Source organism: Podarcis bocagei (assembly GCF_964188305.1).
Source record: "Podarcis bocagei genome assembly, chromosome: 13".
In the NCBI taxonomy this organism is placed as follows: domain Eukaryota; kingdom Metazoa; phylum Chordata; class Lepidosauria; order Squamata; family Lacertidae; genus Podarcis; species Podarcis bocagei.
Window position 1 is genome coordinate 28,132,593 of NC_138138.1, and position 23,921 is coordinate 28,156,513.

Here is a 23,921-nt window from a genome sequence, read left to right on the forward strand (position 1 = left end):
GACTTAAAGTAGAACTACATTTCCCACAATCCCCTGCCCTTGCCGCCAAGGCGGAACCTTTGCGCGTGCGGCTCGGGTTTCCCCCAACTCTATGGCTTTTCCCCCGGCTGCTTAAAGCAAAGGACCGTTTCCGGTCCCCAAACCAGAAGTGGAGCTTGCAGCCTCCCGGCCGGCGGGATGGCGGCTCGGACCGCGCTCCTACTGCTGCTCGGGGTGGCGGGCGCCGGCCCGGCCCCCGCCCAGGCCTCGCGGGGGGACCGGGAGCCCGTCTATCGAGAATGCCTGACGCATTGCGAGAGGCGCAACTGCTCTGGGCCCGGGCTGCGGCACTTCCGCTCCCACCAGCCTCTCTACATGAGCCTCACAGGTACTGCAATGGCCCCCGGCCGAGGGAGGGCCACGCCCACCGCCAAGGACGAGGCGCGAGGGGGGCGGTGTCCGCGGCGTGCTCCTTATTTGCATAGCCACACCCATGAATGATGGTGCCCCGCCCTGGGTCTCCGCATAGGACGGCTTGGTGGCACCGCCTACCCGCCCTCGCGACCAATTCCTGACGCTCTCTCCCGCTGCCCTCGGTTGGAGGGGGTTCAGTAGCGGGCAGTAGCGTCTGAACATGTGCAGAGTGCATTTTCCAATTAAATTGGCAGTGGTTCTTGGATGTAGTGCTGATCTGATGTTGCCCCCTCCCCCTCTTAACAGTGCAGTCCTACTCAGAAGTAAGCCTCACTGAATTCAGTTTGCAGGGAAATGCACACAGGGTTGCAGTCTGGGGCTCCAGAGCAGCCAGGCTGCACACACAGCTGTTGCACTGCAGCATCCTTGTTTGCAAGCAGGACTCTGCTATGCCCCCAAAAGGGCTGGTGGGGCAGCTGCTGCGTCTGTCTCCCTGCTTCAGGCCTTGCAAGCTGTCGCTTGTTTATTATTGTTTTACTTATTTAGGCTGTTCATATCTCATCCTGAATTAGAGAGAGTAGCCATTCCTTACCCATTAGGTAAAGACAACAATTTTCTAACGTTTTTAAAGTATCTCTCTTCAAGCGAGATTCCCCCTCCCCCCATTGATTTATTTCTCCCAGGTTTCTTATGGCGCTGTTGAAAGTGAGCCCATTGAGTGGCTTGTTGTAGCATTCACTGCTAGGTATGTGGTTCAACGCCTTATCTGCCCTCCAGGTTTCTTGGAGGTTATAGCAAGTAAGTGGGAAGAAGCCACAATTCTTTAATTAACTAGGTTGCTTGTGGGTGGCATAACATGTACCATCGTTTACATGCAGTTAGATCTTACGTACGTTTATTCAGAAGGAAGCCTTCTGAGTTCAGTTATATATACTCCCCAATTAAAGCAGGCGATGCGATATTGTGGTTAAGAGTGTTGGATAATCTCTGCTCAGCCTTGAAGGCCACTGGGCAGCCTTTGGCTAGCAGTTATATCTCAGCATAACCTACCACAAAGGGTTGTTGTGAAAATAAAAAGGGTGCCACTTTGAGCCTCTTCGAGGCAAAATGGGATACAAAATAAAATAAGTGTATATGATTGCAACCTTAACATCCCACACTCTGCCTCTCTCACTCAGGAAACCTTAACCTCTCTTGCCCATTACATCTCCTGTTCCATAGTTATATATGTATGGCAGAACTGGCAGACCCAGGTTTCAAACATACATTTAATTTTGAGAAGTCCACATGGCAAGGGAGTGGGAACCTGGGGTCCTCCAGATCTTGGATTACCATTCCCACCACCTCGGATGTTGGCTGGGTCTGATGGCAGTTGGAGTCCAGCAAAACACCACCACCACAAACTGGCTTATAAGTATAAAACGAAATTTACTAGAATAATATCTAGAATAGAGATACACTTGTAACCATTCAAACAACAAACATACTAAGGTGCCATGTGCAAGACAAAGCCTGGAGATACTGAAACTGTTCTTAGCCTGAGGTACCACTTTAGCTAATGGGGCCTTCCGCTGCCGCCACCACGCAATTTCTGTTCTCATCCTGAGGTAAAGTTCTTAACCCGAGGTACTACTTCCAGGTTAGCGAAGTCTGTAACCCGAAATAAAGTCAGACATCCATAAATTATGGTCCCTTACAATAAAACAAACTTGGGAAATCTGAGTGTACCCCCCCCCCCCCGGTATTTTAAAATTATTTCACGGTGTTCCATTGCATTCAGGCATTAGGCAATAAATTCATTTGCACTAATTTTAATTTGTCCTCCCCCAACCGTATTCTAGGATGGACCTGCAGAGATGAATGTAAATATGAATGTATGTGGTTGACGGTGGGCCTTTACGTCCAGGAAGGATACAAAGTGCCTCAGTTTCATGGAAAGGTAAGCAATGTTCGTGTGCAGCAGCTGTGAAACGTTCCATGTTCGGGATCATTGGGGTAGGAATTGAAAATGAAGCTGCTATCATAATGCTGTTATACAAACCTGTGGCACAACTGCATTTCGAATACTGTGTACTGTTCTGGATGTCTTGCCTCAAAAAGGATATTGCAGAGTTGGAAAACTTTCAGAAAAGGGCAACCAAACACAGCAACTGTGCGCCCTTTGATCGGGGTGCATGGCTGTCGCATCCCCACACCATCCTCCCTGAGTCGCCTTGCAGGGCTCGGATCTGGGGACAGTGGCGCGAGGAAGGTGCAGCAGCCATGCCACCTGGGGCTGGTGCATCAACGGACACGTGGCTTAGAGACACACTCCACCACAGTGGCAAGATTCAGGACGGAGAAAAGAAAGCACTTCTCCACATAACACGTAGTTAAACTGTGGAACCTGCTCCCACAGGAGGCAGAGATGGCTGCCAGTTTGGATGGCTTCCAAAGATCTGCCCTCGATTAAAAAAGAGCTTGAAACTTACCAGCTAGTTGGTAGTAACTTCGAACCCTCCTGGGCTGGGATTTTGCTTTGTAGTGGAGGTTTCTACAAAAATTGGTCACCTGACATCATTGTGATGTTAAGTGATTGACCTGTGGGAGTAGCCCTCCAAGGGTGGTGGTGGTGGGGAGCCCAGGATCTGGCCCACTGGCCAAATCCAGTTCCCCACCATTGCCTCAAACCGTCCTGAAAGAGCATGTATACCTTCTCATTTCTGGCTGATGACATATTTTTCTTCTTCTTCTCCCTCCCTTGTTTTCCCACCCGACCCTCAGTGGCCCTTTTCCCGCTTCCTGTTTTTTCAGGAGCCTGCTTCTGCCTTTGCTTCGTTCCTGAATGGACTTGCCAATTTAGTGATGCTGAACAGATATAAAGCTGCTGTCCCCCGCTCTTCTCCCATGTACCATACCTGCATTGCCTTTGCTTGGGTAAGTCATTCTGGACAGTTAATTCCTCAGCACGGCAAGATGGGTGCCTTAGCTTCCTTCTCATCTTCTTCAAAGAGGTGGGAAACATGGAGAATAGAAAAGACAAGGAAGGCTTCTTGTTGCTTGAGATCTTGTGGGAAGGAAGCGGGGGAAACATGGCAGGTTTCCCTACAAGAAGACTCACAGAAACACATGATGTTCTGCTCCTCAGTCCAGGCTGTCTCAGGAAATGCAGAGCGAAGTAAGGAGGGCATCTTCCATGAGGAACAAACGCGAGCCATAGCAGAGTGCAGTGTGTTTCCAGTGGCATTGTGGGTATTTGGACAAAGGTTTGCTGAATTATGTGGTATTTTCCTCTGTGCTTTTTTAAAAAAAGGGTTATGTTTTGGAACAACGCTTATAGAGTTGGTTTCTGTTATAGAAATTCTAAGGTCATATATATATATTCATAAATGTACAAAGCATACACATACATAAGTATATAAACCACATGTCTGAAATAGTGCAAGAGAACAACCCTGAAGCCATTTTGACCCTCCCAAATTGACCTCAGATGGGAAAAGCTTTCCATTTGTCTTTGGACTGTATGGGCTTACACCTCCCTGTAAATACAGTCTGGCAAGTATCTGTTAAGCTGAGCACACTATCAATATGCGTAAGAGATTCAAGAACTATTGTAAGTATTTTCCATCTCAAAGGAATGGCCAAGCTACCCAAAAAAGGACAATCTTATAAGGCACTATCAGGTATACTGGCAGACAGGAGAGAAGCAACACACTCAGATTTCTGCTGGGGACCACCTCTTTCTGTGATGTATGTATGATGTTTTGGGAGGTGGTTTTGAGCTACAGGGTAGGCAATTTCAAAAGTCTATGTAAGAGCTTGCATATCAGTGTTCTGGGTTCCTCCTTCCTCCTTCATGGTGAGCACCCTGGTGCAACAGTTTAATAAAGATCAGGCTTACTGGCTGCTTTGCCTCTCAGTATTCTCTGGTTTGGTCTGTTATTTTCTCCTACCAATAGAGAACCTACATAAGGACTCTATACGGACTCTTGGGTTCCCCATAAGGGAAAAGGAGCAATTTTTTCTTATATCAGTTTCTATCTAGGCTTTTTCTTCTACTCTGCGGACAAATTGTGTTTTGATTCGGAAGCAATTTGAGGAAAAGGGTGGGATAGAATAGATTGATGATGATGATGATGATGATGATGATAATAGATAGCATGTTCTAGGATTTTTTGAGTGTTTTACATACAGTATTATTGCGGCAGTCCAGTAGACTAAAGCAGCATGATTCCTCTAATTTTAAAGAGGGGGTGGGACTTGCTTCTGGGTTTGTTGGTTTAAGTACCATATGGCAGTTATCCCGGTTATCCCAGAATGGCTTGTTTTTATTACTTCTGTGGTAGAAGCCAGTTTTAACAACTGAACTTCATAGAATGTGGTATTTTCAGGATAACCATTTCTTTCCCTACTCCCTCACTCCCCCTGCAGGTTTCTTTAAATGCCTGGTTCTGGTCTACAGTTTTCCATACTCGAGAAACGAATCTAACTGAGGTGAGCAATTTTGCTTTCGTATCATGAAAAATGTTGGTATGGGGCGCCGGGGGAATTTTGAAGGCATTGCAGAAACCCCTCTAGTGGGTTTTTAAAAAATAGATAAGGTAAACAGTAGAAAAAAAGGAAGTTATGTGAACCCCAGGTAAATAGTCCAGCCAGCATGACAGCATAATCCTAACTATGTCTACTCCAAAGTAAATCTTATTGAATTCAGTGGGGGTTTATCCCAGGGAAGTAAGGTTCGGATTCTAGCCTGAGACTTTCTTTTAGATATGTGCGCTCAGGATCATAATCTCATCAAGTTGTTTTTGGTAGGATAAGAGGACAGCTATCACCAGGAAGAATCTTCCCTGTTGGGTGTTAAAAACACTACTAGTAGGCTTCTGAGTATTTGCAGGCCATAATCCCAGGGGAAAGAGAAAACTTTCAGTGCAGATCCCTGTCACTGGAGAAAAGCCATGAATAAACACAAATACCACGAGAATTTTCTAAAGAGAATGTGTAGCACTGAATGAGAACTGGCCCCGATTTCTAACGACATTTCTCTTCCCACAGAAAATGGATTATTTCTGTGCATCAGCCGTCATCCTTCACTCTGTCTACCTGTGTTGCGTCCGGTGAGTTTCTCTCCTTCTTAAGAACATAAGGAGAGGCTTGGAACTTGGAAAGACCAAAGGCGCATCCAGTTCGGTGTTCTGTTATCCCACAGTGGCCAAGCAGACTGATGTGGTTGGCGCAAGCCCAGTAGCACTCCCCTACTTGCAATTGTATCTAATCCCCTTCCAAAGCGGCTTATGTTGGTCACCATCTTCCGGTGACAAGCTTCACCACTTGCCTTGCGAACTTGCTTTGTCTGTCCTGCCTCTCACTTTTCAACTTCACTGGTTGAAATGTTATGGTGGCGTGGGGAACTTTCTTTGGGCTCCACAGGCTAAATCTTTATCAGCCTTGCCCACCTGTCGAAATCCCCTGCGTGGCTTTGCCAAGTATCTCCAGCCTCCCCCTTTAAGCCCCTGACCTGGGAGGTTTAGGGGGAGAGCGCAGAGAAACATGCAAAGGCTTTAAAGCAGCTCCCACACTCCCAGTTCAGCCTCCAGAGCTGTTGGGAGCAGCTCATGTTTCCCTTTTTAAGTGAGTGGGTGAGTGGCAGAAGCAGAGAGGAGTTTCCCCTGTCCACTCGTAGCTCCCATATTTCGCTTTTATTCAAAAACTGGGCATCTGCAAAAGGACAGGTTGAAGCTGCAAGAGGAAATGTGTGTGGACAAGAAATGTGCAGATAGAGGAGGAGCAACCCAAGGACAAAGCAAAAGAGCAGCAAGTAAGGAGAGCTAGTGGAAACTGGCTGGGCCTTTTGGGAGTTGTAGCTGTGGCCAATCGGGCAAGAGAAAAATGCCTTTGTGTTCTGTCTGCTCAAGTTTCTGAATGGCAGGACCAGCCTTTGCAGCTCAGCCGTGCCCATAGATCAGGGATGGGGAGCCTGCGGCCTCTAGATGTTGATGGGCTCCAACTGGACTCCTTTGTCCTTGACCCTTGGCTCACATCTGGAGGGCCACAGGTTCCCCATCCCTGGCCTAGACCCGGAGGAACGAGTCCAGAAGTGACCCAGTTCCTACAGCTCTTGCGAGTTCCTTCAGCACCGTCTCTCTCTTTTTCTTTTCCTTCAGGACTCTGGGTCTGAAACGTCCAGCCTTTGCCACCGCCATAGGCATCTTCCTGCTCCTCTTCCTGGCCTGCCATGTGTCGTATCTGACGCTCGTGCGCTTTGACTATGGTTACAATATGGTTGCCAACGTGGTAATAGGTGAGGGCGGTGGAGCAATGTTCTTCCCCCTGCGGCAGGTTTGGTTGGTGTGGAGGTGTAGCCCAGCAGATAACCTTTGTATGGCCTTCTCCCCTAATGCCCCCAACCTCTCTAAGGCCCCATCTGCACCAATCAGTATCATGGCACTTTATATGGTTGTAGCTTCTCCTTCAATGAATCCTGGGAACTGCAAATTGTTAAGGTTGCTGAGAGTTGTCAGGCAACACCCCCGACATCCCCCAACAGGACTGCAAATTCCTGGGAAGAGAGATTAGCTGTTTCCGGCTGGAGAATCTCTGACAAGTCCTTCTCTGCATCTGGCCACAGAAAGGCAACGGAGAGATCATTTCCCATCATTCTGTTTCTTAACCCGAGCAAAAGATTGTTTTGTGGAGATAATGCCAGCCATGCTCAGAGCAGTGGGGTGTATGGGGTGTTAGGGGAAGGGTAGCACCTCTGGGGGGGAGACACGTCATGCACCTTCTGGGGTGGTTTGCCCACCTTTGGTTCCTCCCCTGCACTCAGTTTTCACCTGTGGCTCCTTGAAGTTGTCAGCATGTGACAGTGGCCACCCCCCAGAAACAGCTTTGACTGGCCGGCTAAACCAGGTGAGGGTAGCCAATGGGTCTCAATCCTTCGGCGAGTTAGGGACTTGCTCCTGCATGCAAAGACAGGCTCCGGCGGATTGAGCGGATGAGGCCAATAGTGGGTCCAACAGTCGAGAAGGCAGTTAATGCACATTCTGTCGAGGAAAGCAAAGGTCAGATGGGGCTCGTACTCCTGGGAAGGTAGTCCATCTAGAAGGAGGAAAACACTGATCCCAAACATCTCCTGCCTAGTGGGATATCTTTGGGAGAAGAAAAGGCTAAGGAGCAAACCCTACGCAGACCTGGAGTCCCTAAGACTGTTGGATGGCGCTTTGAACGCCCCCTTTTTGGCACCTCCTGCAGCCAAGCTGGTGCCAAACATATTGCTCTGCTTTCCTTTGGAGCATATCAGCGAGGTCAAGGTCTTGTCGTCTGGGCAGCCAGAACCTCCATACACACTGCCCAGGCTTGTGCCTCAGGGAGGTCACTTTAGTGCCGCCAATGCAGCAGTTTGACTTCACCCCCGGAGGCGCACTCCATTGTCTCTTGAGACAGGCAGATGCCAACTTGCAACTTGCTAAGAGCAGCATGTAGCTACACCCTTTAATATGTAGCTGTGAGCGTAACTTGGAGGCTGCATCTATATTGCTGGTACATATCTCCCTTATTCCTTCCCTGCACTCCCAGGGCGTTTGTAGTATAGAGCACCAGGATAGCAGCCCAGGACCCTCAGGGCAGGTTCCCTGGGATCTGCAGATTCACTGGGTGCGGGGCCAACCAGCAAGAAAAGGGCACCTTAGTTATGGTTGTTCAGCATTATAGAGGCAAAGGGAGAGCAGGTCTGTAGATCCCTGGACCCATGATTTCCCACAACTGCAAAAAGCTTGTGTTGTTACATATTTGCCCAGAGGTTCCTCCTTTGACTTATGGCCCCATCAGGGCTCGGAAGCAGAGTCACCACTTGCAGCTCCCCATATTTTTCTAGTTTCCTCCATGCTTTCTCAGTGGATGATTCTGGGGGATGTATGCATGGGGAGGGGGTATTCCTGGCATGCCTTGGGGTTTGGTGCTGAGGGGCAAGGGGTCTGGGGTCCAGGGCTGCTAGTGCCTCTGGTGCATCGCCATGTGCATAACATACCTAAGTTCCTGCCCCACTGTGACTACTGTCAGGCATGAAACACCGTCCTCTTTCTGCTGTACCTTGCAGGCCTCCTCAACCTCCTCTGGTGGCTGGGTTGGTGCATGAGGAACCAGCAACGCCTGCCGTACGTCTGGAAGTGCGTGGCGGTTGTGCTTCTTCTGCAAGCCTTGGCCCTCCTGGAGCTCCTGGACTTCCCACCGCTGCTCTGGGTCTTCGATGCCCATGCCATCTGGCACATCAGCACCATCCCCGTCAATATCCTTTTCTACAGGTCAGCCAAGTTTGCTTGCCTTTGCGGGTGGGCCTTCTGCCATTGGTTCTCTGTGATTGCTTGTCAGGGCGTTGCTTGGACTCCCAACTCCCATCAGCCCCAACCAGCATGTCGAAGGCTCAGGGATTATGGGAATTGTGTGGTCCAGCAGCATCTTGAGTGTCACACACACACACACACCACTAATCTATTTATTTTGTATCCTGTCCTTCATCCAAGTCAGGGCAGTTCACAGCACAAAAATACAAGATAACAACACAACATAATAAAAACAAAAACCAATACCACCACCTCCCACTTCATTCACACAAACACATTTAATATTGGCCTGGTTGAAGAGGAATGTTTTCACCTGGTACTTAAAGGCGTATGATGAAGGCGCCAGGCGAACCTCCCTGGGCAGAGCATTCCAGAAACGGGGAGCCACCACAGAAAAGGCCTGTTCTCTTGTTGCAACCAAAACTCTCATGGAGGAGGCATATGATCTACAGCAGTGGTTCCTTAATACCAAAATGCTGAGTACCCCCTTGTTTTTCAAAAGCCAAACCATGGGCCCCTTACTTTTGAAAAGTTAAATATCTTTATGGTAGTTTTTGTTATGTGAATGATGCCATGGACCCCCCCCCCCAGTGAGTTATGCAGAACCCTTGGGGTCTGCAGACCACCAACTGGGGACCACTTATCTAGAGCACAAACAATCCGACAAGCTAGAACTTGTTGGAATCTGCGGCCTGTAGCCAGTCCTGTGTAACGTGTTTAATATACTTTCGTGAAACGAGGCTACAAGCAGCCATTTCCCTGGAGCATAAAGTGTATTCCTTCATTTCAGCGCTCATATAGCAATGTACAGGGAAGCAAAAAAGAACAGGAACCTTAGGCAGACCAATAGAAACCAATAGAAAAACGGGAGATACTGAATTAGATCACCAAGATTATATTTAGGAAATTCAGTAGGGAAAAAGTGAGCTTTAAAGGCCTCCTTGAATGCACAAACTGAAGGAGCCAGATGAATGTTGACTGGAAGAGGGTTCCACAACTGCAGGGCCACCACCAGGAAGGACCTGTTTCATGTGCTCACCAGCTCTAATCAATTCCACCATTGGGGTATGCAAGCAGGACTTCAGGTGTGGACCTTAGATTTGAGGGAGGGCAGTATGGGTGCTGCACCTTCCTTGCGGTTCACGTAGCTGCTATTTCTGTAGACTTGCATACATCACCAGGAAGGCCTCACCTAAGGCAGGTTCTACAGGTTGAAAGACGGGCACATTCTAGTTCTAGGCATATTGGGTAGCTCAATCCATCCCTTCACTTGCCAGTCAATTCAGCAACTTTCTCTTTCCTCTCCTTGCAGTTTCCTCGTCGACGACAGCCTCTATCTTTTGAAGGCCAACTCCATCATTAAAATAGACTGAAGGGGCTGGTGGAACACAGCTTGGAGAACACCACTGGTCTCGATGGAAGACATCCATTGGTTCGTTTCCAGCAGGAGTGTGCTGTGTTCTGAGCACTGGCGGCAATTTGCACTTCCTGGTTCTGCCCTCTTTCTTCCCCAGCATCCACGTGTGGGTTCTGCTGACATGGTGTCCTAAACTGACTGACTGCCTTTCTCCTGGATGTATCAGGATATACATCTTGCCTCTCCCGAAACTTGCGCTCAAGTTCCTCGCGCTTCCTTCCCAAGTCTTTTCATGCTTCTCTGGGGAGATTTTGCTCGTGGCTTGTCCTGGTCGATTCATTTTTAAACATTTGTTTTTATTATCCCGTCCTGATTAGCTCTATGGTGTTAGATCTCTTGGTCTAATATGCTTTTGCTAAGTGGACTTCCGAAAGCAGCATGGACAATGCTTCTCGAAGCAGAATTTTCAGAAGCCTTCTTTGTCATGTGCCATGGGTGAAATTGAAATGTCAACTGTTTCAGAGAAGCAGTCCTGACATGCTGTTTCACTGACAGGTTGCCTTTTGTTCTTTGCCAGCCCATCAGGTAACACTGCTCTGCGAACCCTACTTCCCCACGACTTCCCTGTTGTGATAAAAACAAGAACTAAGATGGTTGCAGTGACTTCTAGGAGGAAAAATGGGGCTGGGCTCAACCTACCTAGAAGATTTTTCCCTCTGACCTCAAAGCTTTGTGCACATACTCCTTGGTGGTGTGAGCTCTCTGTACGGGCTCAGATGCACCTCGGTTCATTCTTATTTTTTCAGAGCCGAGTCCTGGCATTAAAAACCAGGGGTTGGGCCTTGTCTCATATTAAGTCTGATCAGAATGGAAAAATGTATATTTAAAAGACTTCTTTAAAAAAACCCAATTGGGGTGAATCTCTGAAATTTTTCATCCTGAAGACTATTCCTTCCAGTCTGTGGAAGCTGTATTCGTCTGTTCAAGCTGATATGCGATTCATGGGGGAAATAAATGGCATTTCTCCTTTCCTTTGACACATCTGCTCTGTTTTTAAAATAGACACAGACTGCAGTGGGGTATGAGAGAGAGAGAGAGAGAAGACTTGTCTTGTGCACCTAAGTTGCATCTAGTCTACTAACCTTGGGATGCTTACAAGTACAGTGGTACCTTGGAAGTCGAACAGAATCCATTCCAGAAGTCCGTTCGACTTCCAAAACCAACACGCAGCTTCTGATTGCCTGCAGGAAGCTCCTGCAGCCAATCAGAAGCCGTGGAAGCCTCGTCAGATGTTCGGGTTCCAAAGAACATTCACAAACCAGAACAGTTAACTTCTGGGTTTGTGGCGCTCGGGAGCCAAAACGTCCGAGTACCAAGGCATTCGACAACCAAGGTACAACTGTAAAGCTTAAGTGTGTCCCCAGCATCTCTGAAATGCATCATGGTTCCATCTTAGATTACAGTGGCAAACAGCCATTCCTGGAGGCCATTTCGCCCCCTATGAATTCTGGGGCAGAGATCTCAGCCTTGAGATCTCCTCTGTTCATTTGGTGTGAGCCTATCTCCTTTTTTGTCTTTTGGAAAGACTTGACGTTGCAGAAGATTCCCTTTTAAGGTGGGGCTGCAGATAAGCTGCCTCAATATTTCTGGCAAAGCCAACTGGTTTTGTGAACCTTCCCAGAGATTTTGGGGGTGGGTGGGCAAGTTCCCCATGAGTCATCCAAATGACACACCTCTGCAGCCCTGAAATGGCATCAAACTTGGCACCACTCCAGGCGTCGAGTTGCAGCACTTTCAGCAAGTTGTGCATGAACACTTAAGCATTTCCTGCCAGAACAAGAGAGACAGAGACAGTGCAGCAGGAGGAAGCCAAGACTGCAAAGGGTTCTTCAGAAAGTGACCCAAAACGAGAAGAACCAAAGTAATAAAGGCTTTGGCTGGCTTGCTGATGTCAGGTGTTCTATGACTATAATCAGCCACCAGGTGGCAATGGAGGCCAGTGGTAGGGCTTGCTGGTGCCTTGGAAGGTACATTTAATAGAATCTCAGAGTGGTCAGAAACTTTAGAGTGGTCCCCAAGGGTCATCTAGTCCAACCCTCTGCAATGCAGGAATCTCAACTAGAACATACATGACAGGCAGCCATTCAACCTCTGCTTAAAAACCGGCAAAGTAAGGGGAGTTCAGGGACGCGGGTGGCTCTGTGGTTTAGACCACAGGGCTTGCCGATCAGAAAGTCGGTGGTTCGAATCCCCACGACGGGATGAGCACCCATTGTTCAGTCCCTGCCCACCTAGCAGTTTGAAAACACGTCAAAGTGCAAGTAGATAAATAGGTACTGCTCCGGCGGGAAGGTAAACGGTGTTTCCGTGTGCTGGTCTGGTTCGCCAGAAGCGGCTTAGTCATACTGGCCACATGACCCAGAAGCTGTCTGCGGACAAACACCGGCTCCCTCGGTTTATAGAGCGAGATAAGCGTCGCAACTCCAGAGTCGTCCATGATGGGATCTAACAGTCAGGGGTACCTTTAAGGGGAGTTCACCACCTCTTGTGGGAATCTGTTCAATGTCGAACATCTCTTACTGACATGTTTTTAATATTCTGTTGGGAGCTGCCCAGAGTGGCTGGGGAAACCTAGCCAGATGGGCAGGGTATTAAATTATCATTACTATTATTATTATTATTATTATTATTATTATTATTATTATTATTATTATTATTATTATTGCCACCACTTGAGAGTACTGTTCAGCAAGGGAAGCTGGCTGAGCTAGAAGAATCAACCAAGCCAAGGTTGGAAGCCAGATCTTCTGCAAGTCACTAAAAGCAGGAGGGGGGCAGCCTGCCTTCTGCCCTCTTCACCACCCAGGTGCCAGTTGTTTTGGGCTCTGCTGACCAGCTGTATTTGTGCCATGCTGGATTTTTATATAGTATCTACCTTCTGGCTCGATGTGTGTGCTGGATTAACAATAATCCTCCTGCTGCCATGAAAAGGGCACTTCTTCCCCTTTGAAAGCCCAGGCCGCTTTCAAAGAACTATACATTCTGCCCGCCCTTTTGGCCCAGAGCTCGGAAACGGGTGGGTGAAGGTGACCTGCTGGAGCTTGTCGTCAAAGGCCACCGCTGCGCTTCTGCTGAAGGTCAGAGAGCATTCAAGGGCTGCTTTGCACCCTCCCTTTAGGAAAAGTGCCCATGTGGATCCTTGGTGGAGGGCCTGTAGCTCAGTGGCAGGACAGAGCACATGCTGTTGCCGGGGGAGGGCTTGAGGAAATAGAGCCAAATAGTCATTTCCCAAAAAAGCCTGAAGCATTTTTTTGGGGGGGGGGATAATAGGGGCAGAAGTCCCCCCAAAAGCTACCACCGCAGCAGAATTCTGTACGCGCAGAAATGGAAGGAATAAGAAGTTCCAACAATAGAGGAGTGGACTTTAAAACTATTGGACTATATGGAGATGGCAAAACTGGTGACAAAATCAAGAGGCCAAAAAAGACGAAATGTTTGCGGAATAGTGGAGACCCCCCTTTTTTTGATTATCTGAGAAAACATTATAGTTCAATTAAATCGCAGGCAGAGCTGGAAAATATAAGCCAAGGAGTGAGAATGATAAAAGACTGTAACATGGGACATATGCTATAGCATGGGTAGGCAAACTAAGGCCCGGGGGCCGGATCTAGCCCAATCACCTAAATCCGGCCCCCGGTGTTTTTACATGAGTAGAATGTGTCCTTTTATTGAAAATGCACCTCTGGGTTATTTGTGGGGCATAGGAATTCCTTCATTTTTTCCCTTCAATATATTTTCCGCCCCCCCCCCCCCAAGGTCTGAGGGACAGGGGACCGGCCCCCTGCTGAAAAACTTTGCTGACCCCTGTGCTATAGAAATAATTTATTACATTTAAGGCAGTAGATAAAAGGATTTGAACAGAAACATCACAGAGGTAAGGGTGGGAAGTCAAAATGCTAAGGGAACATTGTGCAGAAACTGAATTGAATTTGTTAAATTGTGTGGAAAATGAATAAAAATGTATGAGGGAATAAATGAAATAAAAAGAGCCCTCGTGGATCAGGCCAAAGGCCCGTCCAGTCCAGCATCCAATTCTCACAGGGGCCAACCAGGTACCTGAGGGAAACCAGCAAGCAGGACATGAACAGAAGACCCCTCCCCGCTCCTGTGGTTTCCAGCAACTACAGAATCATTACTGCCTCTAACAGTGGAGGGAGGACCCAGCTATTAGGGTTAGCAGTTCATGATGGCTGGTGACTTGCAGGCGTGCCAACTTGAATAAAATATTGGGGGTGCCCCGCCCCACATAATTGATCACATGATGCAGCTCACCATTTGAATGGCAATGTCCATCAACTTTGGGAAGAGGGGGCTGGCCCCCTCAAATGTTTTATTGAGGGGGAGCCAAAGGGACCTTGGCCCCTAAGAATTGGAAGTCCCTATGGTGACTCCTTTTGTCTGTCAGGACATATTATCCCGGGCTAAATGGACTTGATATTGAGCTGCCTAAGTCTGGACTTCGTAGGAGGCCCCCTCCTACGTTCCTACCTCTGTGCCTGAAAGCTCACCCATGTTCTTGGCGAGCAGAGATACATTTTGCAAACAGAATATTCTTCTTGTTGTTAAGGATGCATTTTATTAATTTTGTTTGTTTAAACAATTTATATGCTACTTAGCTACAGCCATCTCAAGGATACAAGGCAACAAGTAAAAACGAGTTAAGACTATGAAGTCAAAATTTGATTACCATGCCTGCTGGAATTTTAAAAAATGTCTGGCCTCCATTGGAAGCGGGTGTCTTTGCCTGATGCACAGAACCTTTTTGGTTTCCTGGCCCTGTCACTTCCCCCTGGAACATTAATGGAGTATTTGTGCTCATCTGCACGTGTGACAGCTGCCTCAAATGTTCATATTATCGCTTATTCCGCATTCAGTTTTCTAATTGGATTGGTGGGGGGGGATGCATCAGATAGCAGTGAGGAAAACCACTGGCTTGATCTCGAATGTGGCTAGTGTGTGAAAGCTAAAAACCTAGCAGTGGGAGCACACTGGTACGTGGTATTGTGAACATCCCCTTAACCTGGATTGTGCCACAGAAGGAAGGGTTTTTAAAACAACAACATCCCAATCTGATATCTGCCCACCAGCAGCTGCTATTTAAATAAGAAATCGAAACACGTCTGGTGAAGCACTTAATTTTGTCCTCGGATGCCTCCGTTGTTGTTTTTTTAAATCTCTGGCCAGCCACCGCCTAATTCAGACTCTAGCGACATGTTCTCCTCAGCAAGAGGAGATTTCCCTCTTAGATTTCTGCCTTTGTGTCGCAAACAGGTATGGTAATAAACCAGTGTCTGGGTTGTACTGGGCGAGCGGAGGGCTCATATTACAAAATGCTGCTCCATTACGAAACATTGCACACTGAAAACCAACATGTTAGGATTTCCTGACTACAACCCTTGTCCCTGACAAATATGTGCAGTGATTTATTTACTTTTGTGTTTCTACCCAAAACTTAAGGTTCCCTCAAGCCTTCTGGTACCTCCCTCTTGTGTGTGAGTGGTGCTTTTTACCTACACAAGCAACAAGACCTTCTGCCTGAACATTGGCGGGAAAGGGAATAATAATGGCAGCAAAGCTTACTTGAAATAGAGGTTTTGCCTGTACCATACTACTGATTTTCTCCTGCAATGAGCAGGGAATACAGGGGACTGAAGGCTCTGTTCTGGGTTGCACTTTCTGAAGCCCAAGAGGCCTGGCCAGTGCCTCACACAGGAAGACGAGAGCCTACCACAGGCCATACCTCAGAATCTTCTGCAACGTGCTAGGATACCTTGGCAGAAGAGTCAATATGGAAAGTAAAAAGGTCAACATTTGGGAAACCTCCATCCTGCTTCATGTCCTAATGAACGTGTACCAAGGAAAGGTACTTCCAGATTTATTTCATAACAAAATTTATATACCACTTAATCGTAGTAAAACCTCTAAGTAGTTTACAAGAAACGTCAAGCGCTTTGCAATAAATGGGGGGGGGGGAACGACTTGATATTGCAAACAGGTCATTCAGATGTCACGAAAGGGCTGTCAGCAACAGGATTTTTGTTTAGATTTCAGCACTAGATTTTCCACAGAAACAGTAAATCTGGATTAAAGGTTGGGGGGGGGGGAAACAACAGGCTAACATTTTGATCTGTGTGAACGATGCAAGAAAACATTTTAAGCATCTGGCTTCCTCCCAAAGAATTCTGCAAACTGTAGTTTGTTAAGGGTGCTGGGAACTCTAGATCGGTGAGGGATAAACTACAGTTCAGGGGTAAGCCATATGCTTTAAACGTGTTAAATGTATGGTGTGGACGTGAACACACACTTATTTGCACTCACAGAACAGAGGATCAGTTATCAGCACAGGAGCAGCAATACAGAAAAGAACAGGAGCAGCATGCAATAAGCTGGGTTTTAGGGGGCAAGGGCCTTGTGTGTGTGTGTTTCTGCTAGGCGAGCTGGGATCAGGCTGTTTTCTGCGCATGGATGAAGAAGATCCCTTGCACGTCATCCACGCCAATCTTCAGGCTCGGCGGCATGACGTAGGAGCGGAAGCTGCGGGTGCGATAGCCGCTCTTGGCGAAGGATTCCTTGACATCTGCCTCGCTGACGGGCACAACCGACAGCTTGGCTTCCCCAGCCAAATAGAAGGACTCGTCCAAAGCCCCGATCATGAGGAAGTGGCCACCAGGCTTGAGAAGTGTTGTGACGTTCCGCAGGGCCCGGTCGAAACTCGGCCGGTCAGGGCTCACGGCTTCCAGGCAGAAAGCCGAGACCAAAGCATCGGCTGGCTGGCTGAGAGAGGAACCTAGAGGTTTGGCCTGGTGGACATCGATGGGAAGGATCCTTCTGAGTTTCTTCTTCAGCTTTTGCTCTTTTTCCTTCCATGGTTCCCTAAATAAATAATCATTTGTTATTTATATGCCTCCCATCTGACTAGGTTGCCCCAGCCACTCCGGGAGGCTTTCAAAACAAATAATAAAACCACAGTAAAACATCACACATTAAAAACTCCAGATGTCTTCTAAAAGTTAGATAGTTGTTTCTGAATCTAAAAAGGAGCAAAGTCAGAAGGAAGAAAATACGAGAAATCTAAAGAAGGGAAAAGAAAGAGAAAATGAATAGAAGGGGGGAGGGTGAAGAAAGATAAAATAAAAGGACTTCCAGCTCTCTGCAGCTACATATGATATTTATTCTTTAAGATCCAACCATTCTATCCTCTATAAACCAGCATTTTTTCAATCTTCAAATCCAGATATTACAAGCTCATTTTCTCTTTCACGCAAAAGTCCATAAGAAATTTCCAATCCTCAACAAATGTTGGTAAATGATTTTTCTCTAATTAAACATGTTAGCCGTCTCAGCCAAGTCCAATAATTTTATCAGCCATTCTTCTATAGTGCGTAAGGCTGTGCTTTTCCATCTTTGTGCATCTAGCAGTCTTGCCGCAGTAATCATATATTGTCGGTGTTTTACCTCAGTATATTATAAAAAGATGCTTTGTAATGGGTATACTTAGATGGCCATAGGTTTCCCATCCCTCTGCTAAGCTTTTGTCACCTGCACACTGCACAGCCGGTACCTCTTTATCTACTTGCACTGGCGTGCTTTCGAACTGCTAGATTGGCAGGAGCTGGGACAGAGCAACAGGAGCTCACTCTGTTGCGCGGATTTGAACCATCGAGCTTCTGATCTGCAAGCCCAAGAGGCTCAGTGGTTTAGACCACAGTGCCAGCAGCCAGTAAGGCGTGGTAGATCCCAGGTAACCATGATTGCATCCCCAGGCTTATTCCTTGGGAAGCCGTGCCCCTCCCTTCTGCATTTATTTCTTACCCATTGCCTTCAATCTTACAAGTATACTGGATGTAAGGGGACCAGTCAAAGCAGCTGGAGTCTTCACCGAGCACCCAGTTCTGTATCTCGGCCCGATTCACTTCCAGGTAGTCTGTGGCCACTATCTCCTCAAAGTAGTCGCAGGCACTGAGGAGCTGATAAATGGTGGGGCCTGTGCCAATATCAATAAGGGTGCGGCCGCAGATTTCCCCTGCAAGGAGTGAGAATAAAGAACTAAGGTGCACTCATCTCTGGCGATAAACAATTACCGTATTTTTCGCTCTATAAGACGCACCAGACCACAAGACGCACCTAGTTTTTGCAGGAGGAAAACAAGAAAAAAAATTTATGAATTTCAGAAGCCAGAACAGCAAGAGGGATCACTGCGCAGTGAAAGCAGCAATCCCTCTTGCTGTTCTGGCTTCTGGGATAGCTGCGTGGCCTGCATTCGCTCCATAAGACGCACACACATTTCCCCTTACTCTTTAGGAGGGAAAAAGTGAGTCTTATAGAGCAAAAAATACGGTACATAAAATACTGGAAACCTCTTAGAAAATAAATAAATCTGTATTCATAATGAGGGTGGAGGGGGAGTGCAAGTCTTTCCCAAATACAATCATAAAAGGGGATTCAATACCCTGGCCCCGAATTTTCTGCCCAGAAATGACCTTCTCATAAGGTGAAGGGTGGAAGTCAAATGGCTAAAGTCGTATCTTGAGGAGAAACCTAGAATCCAGGCTACTTGGTTCCCTTTTCTGTTTGTGTGGGAAAATGTAATGGAGAAGCCTGCTGCAAATACTCCCCTTCTCCCACTCCCCAACCCCAACAGATTTGATCCCATGGAGGCGCAGCTCACTGGAAGATTTCCCACCGAAATTATATTGAGAGGGAAGCAGGATCCAGTACTTGTAATAATAATAATAATAATAATAATAATAATAATAATAATAATAATAATTTATTTGGCTGGGTTTCCCCAGTCACTCTGGGCGGCTTCCATAGAAACCAAAAAACACTAAAACATCACACATTAAAAACTTCCCTGAACAGGGCTGCCTTAAGATGTCTTCTGAATGTTAGGTAGTTGTTTATCGCTTTGACATCTGATGGGAGGGCGTTCCACAGGACGGGCGCCACTACTGAGAAGGCCCTCTGCCTGGTTCCCTGTAGCTTTGCTTCTTGCAATGGGGGAACCGCCAGAAGGCCCTCGGCGCTGGACCTCAGCGTCCGGGCAGAATGATGGGGGTGGAGACGCTCCTTCAGGTATACTGGGCCGAGGCCATTTAGGGCTTTAAAGGTCAACACCAGCACTTTGAATTGTAGGTCTTTCAAGACCGGCGTTATATGGTCTCGGCGGCTGCTCCCAGTCACCAGTCTGGCTGCCGCATTCTGGATTAGTTGTAGTTTCCGAGTCACCTTCAAAGGTAGCCCCACGTAGAGCGCATTGCAGTAGTCCAAGCGGGAGATGACTAGAGCATGCACCACTCTGGCGAGACAGTCCACGGGCAGGTAGGGTCTCAGCCTGTGTACCAGGTGGAGTTGGTAGACAGCTGCCCTGGATACAGAATTGACCTGCGCCTCCATGGACAGCTGTGAGTCCAAAATGACTCCCAGGCTGCACACCTGGTCCTTCAGGGGCCCAGTTACCCCATTCAGGACCAGGGAGTCCTCCACACCAGCCCGCCCCCCGTCCCCCAAAAACAGTACTTCTGTCTTGTCTTGTCTTGTCTTGTCTTGTCTTGTCTTGTCTTGTCTTGTCAGGATTCAACTTCAATCCATTAGCCGCCATCCATCCTCCAACCGCCTCCAGTTGTGATACAGTAGTTCAGGAGATACAGGAAAAACATCACCTGCCAGAATTGCCGCTTCTAATAAAATATCACAGGCACAAGAGGCTTGTGTTCTATTGCATTTGGTCACCTTATCGCTGACGGTTAAAATGCCCAAGGGAAAGTCAGATAGAAGCTCCCAGCCAATCAAGGCTTGGAGGAATGAGGGGCAGCTCGAAAGATGGTCCTGTTTTCTGGATCTTTCCAAGCCAGCCGAGCTGTAAGAATCTGCTCATGCATGACATTTTAAGTCTTCCACATAGCTGGAAGAGCAGGTTCCATATTGTGATGTCTCGCAAGCCACCTACCAAACTAGCATCCCTTTGACTCCACATCGCAACACGCTGTCTGGCAAGAGAAGCCTAGGCATCTGGGTCCTCCTTCACACCTTGTAGAAGTGACTCAGTCCCCTCTTCCTCCGGGATCCCCCTGCCCATAAGGATCCTCCCCTCTCGTTGGTCAATTGCCCTTCTCACACTCATGATCTCACTGATTAAGCTAGATAAAATGTCTTTCTTTCTTTTTTAAAAAAAGAATATTTATTAAGGTTTTTTAAAAAAATAATACAGTAAAAAAGAAAAAGAAAAAAGAAAAATACAAAATAAAAACAGTTAAAAACACACATATTTTCTATTACTTATTTTCCTTTAACTTATTTCCCAGACCTCCTCATACCTCCCTTTTTTGTATTCCACTTCAAATTATTGGTTCAGCAAATCCTTACCATTAGATTTTAACCCATTTATAACCCTTTTTTCATATTCTCTTAAAGCATTACAGCTGGAAACCCCTTAATTGCTATCCAACATCATTCTGTCATTCATTAATTTTACAATATTTCTGTAGATAGTCTTTAAATTTCTTCCAATCTTCTTCCACCGACTCTTCTCCCTGGTCTCGGATTCTGCCGGTCATTTCTGCCAATTCCATATAGTCCATCACCTTCATCTGCCAAAAAATGTCTTTCTTTCTTTCTTTCTTTCTTTCTTTCTTTCTTTCTTTCTTTCTTTCTCTCTCTCTCTCTCTCTCTTTCTCTCTCTCTCTCTCTCTCTCTCTCTCTCTTATTTATACATTTCACTAATTTTACATTCCTTTTGATATTTCAAAACTTGGCTTCCTTCCCCCTCTTTCTGCAGTTCCTTAAATTAGTTTTTAATATCTTCTGCATATCCAAATTCACTTAATTTGCTCATTTATTCATCTTCTTTAAATATATACTTTTATAAAACTGCAGGTTATTACAATAATCCTGCCCATGTTTTTATCCGTTTATAATTTATCTGTAAATAGTCAATAAACCATTTCATTCTTTTATATATATATAAAAAATGTTATCTTGATTTCGTATTCTTCCGGTAAGTTTCCCCGTTTCTGCATATTCCACAAGTTTTTGCATCCATTCTTCCTTTACTGGGACTTCTGCTTTTTTCCATTTTGGGGCAAGTAACATACTTGCTGCTGTAGTAGCATACCTGAATAAGTTTCAATACATTTTAGGTAGTTCTGTCTCTACAATTCCTAAAAGAAAAGCTTCTGTTTTTGTTTTTACAAAGGTTATTTTAAACATCATTTTCATTATATTATGTATCATTTCCCAGTAAGCTTTAACCTTACTACAAGGCCACCACATATGATAAAAAGAACCTTCTAGGCTGGATAAAATGTGGCAGTGTGGTCTCCTACTGTGTACATTCATTTAAGAATACACACACACACACACACACACACACACACACACCCCTTCGCCACCAAAAGGCTCCTGGGAACTGTACACACAGAACTACACTTTTTGTGCCACCCCCAAACTAATTAATTGACACAGCAAATTGGGGCCACAAGTTAATGCCCACCCCCAAATCCAACCTTGTCCAATTAGCACTTAAGGTAACTTTGGCATCAGTTGTGGGTTTTATTTGGAGGGGGGACCTGAAATTTCAGAGCCACATGTTAATGGAGCTCTTGCAAAGTCCCATGGCAGGAACCTACCACAGTAGATCACAGCAGGAATCTATCACAGTCTATCAAAGCAGCCTGCTTTGTGAGATGGCTCAGCCGCTCTGCAAACTTTGCAAGAAAACTCAGTTAATTTGCAAGTCGCCACATTTCCTAAACTTAAGCGCCAAGCAGCACAGAGCAAAGATCTTATAGGCAGACCCCCACCCCAGCAGCTCAGTTTACCTCCTGCTTCTTGAGTCCTGTTTGGTTTATTTGCCAGCAGATGAAAAGGTAAAGAGGTTATTATTTACAAACCGTACGGACTAGCAGATTGCAACTAATATATCGGTCTGTAAGATTGCCAGAGTATCAGGATTGTATTCAACGAAGATCTATTCGGAGAAGACCTGCTCAAATTCATGAACCTGGATTAGGCGTGCCCCTTAACTCTGACTAAGACTAGCATTGGCTACAATCCTCAGTATTTGGTGCAAAGTTTCAGGGCTCTAGAAACAGGCACAGCTCAGAAATCCAATTAAGAAATTTATTTAAGAGAAGTAATTTTTATTAAGGGAGAAATTGTAATCACTATCAATATGAAAATAAAACACCAGACCAGAAAGCTGGCCTGTCTAGTCCTATGCTAAGCAAGCTAATGGAGCAAAGACTTACACCTGCGATCACTTCTGTGGTTGATAGCCTCTGGCGATGGTTAAAAAAACGAGTGACTTGGGCTGCATGCGCACCATCTAAAGAGCATTTAAAGAATCCTAAGGATGCTGGAACTCAAAATGGCACTAAACTAGCACTAAACTTTGGCATTGGTTTCAGGGGAAAGCAAAATTTTGGGGCCACACATTAATGGAGCTTCTTACAAGGCCAAAATCTCACCCAATCTAAGTCAGTTGCCTGGGTTCAGCTAACTATTTAATGATAGTTAGTTAGTTAGTTAGTTAGTTAGTTAGTTAGTTAGTTAATTAATGTTAGAAAGATGCTGAGGTCCTGGAAGGTCATAGTTCAGGTTTTGCAAAGCATTTTACTCCCCACCCTCCAAGTTTACAAAGGAGCTCTCTCTTTTTTTGCAATGCACTTTTTTCAAATTTAGACAGCTCCGCATTTGGAAAGCTTACTTCTGATGGATGGTGACATTGTCAAGGAAAAGGTAAAAATGACCCAGAGGCATGGCCTGCCCAAGACATATTGGCACCTGAGGCCGAACCACTAAATGGTGCCTGCCTCCCAGCCAGGGAAGAAAGAGGGGAATGAAGATCTACATCAGGAACAAGGGAAGAATAAAGGTTTGCGTTGGGATCTGCTCCCCCTGTGAATCCTGCCGCTTGAGGCGGGCGTCTCACCTTGCCTCATGGGTGGGCCGGCCCTGTCAAGAGGCAAGGCAGAAGATTTTCAAACGAGACAAAGGGAGATCACCTTTGAAACCCAGGTTTGCTAAGGAAAACAATTACAGGTCTACCTACCCGTGGCAAAGGCATCTGCCAGGCAGCGAAGTTTCCAGGGCACTGCAAACTCTTCGCTCGCGAAGTTGGCACGGGGTGGCATGTAGTTGTTTTGCAGGTAGGCCCGAGGGTTGAACTTCTGGTAGCTTTCGGCCACAGCCGCGATACCATTGGCGCTCATGGCTGGGGAAATGCTTGGCTGTGTCCGGCTCACGCAACCGGCTCTGGGTGAGTGGCTTTATAGCTCAGGCTGACCGAATGCAATTAGTCCCGAGTACTTTGGGCTGATACCATCAGGATCAGCCTGCGGGGCCTGTCTAAATTGGGGCCATTTCTCTCGCACACTCTTCCGCTCGCCGTGGAGTAATTGAGAAGACCTTTCCAGGAGCTTGATGGAGGTCCTGGCAACGCTGGGGGCGAGGGAACGGATTGCTTTATCTCGCACTGGATAGTCGTTTAATAACTCTATTGAAAGGACACTTTATTGAAGCTGTTCATCCAGTATAACCAAATTACTGTCAGGAACTAGGGTGGGCTGGGAGGGGGAGTCTATGTCATTTGTCAGGGAAGAGCCCGGCTGGCAGAAGGTTAGACAGCTCCCCCTTCCATGCAAGAGGCAGGGGGGCCTGCAAATCACCCCACTCCTCCTACAACAGAGGAGACTGTCTAGTGGTTTTTACTATTAAGCCCTCTTCTCAGAGAACTCTGAGGTTTGTAACTCCATGAAGGGAATAGAGTTCTCCTAGCAACTCTCAGCCCCCTTAAC

The 23,921-nt window shown here is 46.7% G+C and overlaps 2 protein-coding genes across 3 annotated transcripts; one reads left to right on the plus strand and one right to left on the minus strand.

The window, feature by feature from the left end:
* Positions 1–150: 150 nt before the first annotated feature.
* On the plus strand, positions 151–11,102 carry PGAP3 (post-GPI attachment to proteins phospholipase 3). 2 transcript variants are annotated; one of them, XM_081168711.1, is made up of 8 exons: positions 151–367; positions 2,235–2,332; positions 3,187–3,309; positions 4,804–4,866; positions 5,425–5,486; positions 6,534–6,670; positions 8,465–8,669; positions 10,021–11,102. In XM_081168711.1, the coding sequence occupies exons 1-8, from the start codon at positions 178–180 to the stop codon at positions 10,079–10,081; spliced, it is 939 nt and encodes a 312-aa protein (XP_081024837.1). In that variant the 5' UTR covers positions 151–177; the 3' UTR covers positions 10,082–11,102. The 2 variants fall into 2 exon arrangements, with proteins under 2 accessions (XP_081024837.1, XP_081024836.1); XM_081168710.1 differs by having other exon boundaries at positions 155–367; positions 3,157–3,309.
* A 3,616-nt stretch (positions 11,103–14,718) lies between these two features.
* PNMT (phenylethanolamine N-methyltransferase) lies at positions 14,719–23,790 on the minus strand. The gene is made up of 3 exons (XM_081168713.1): positions 23,177–23,790; positions 17,938–18,148; positions 14,719–16,998 (listed from the first exon to the last, which is right to left on the minus strand). The coding sequence occupies exons 1-3, from the start codon at positions 23,334–23,336 to the stop codon at positions 16,569–16,571; spliced, it is 801 nt and encodes a 266-aa protein (XP_081024839.1). The 5' UTR covers positions 23,337–23,790; the 3' UTR covers positions 14,719–16,568.
* Positions 23,791–23,921: the final 131 nt, after the last annotated feature.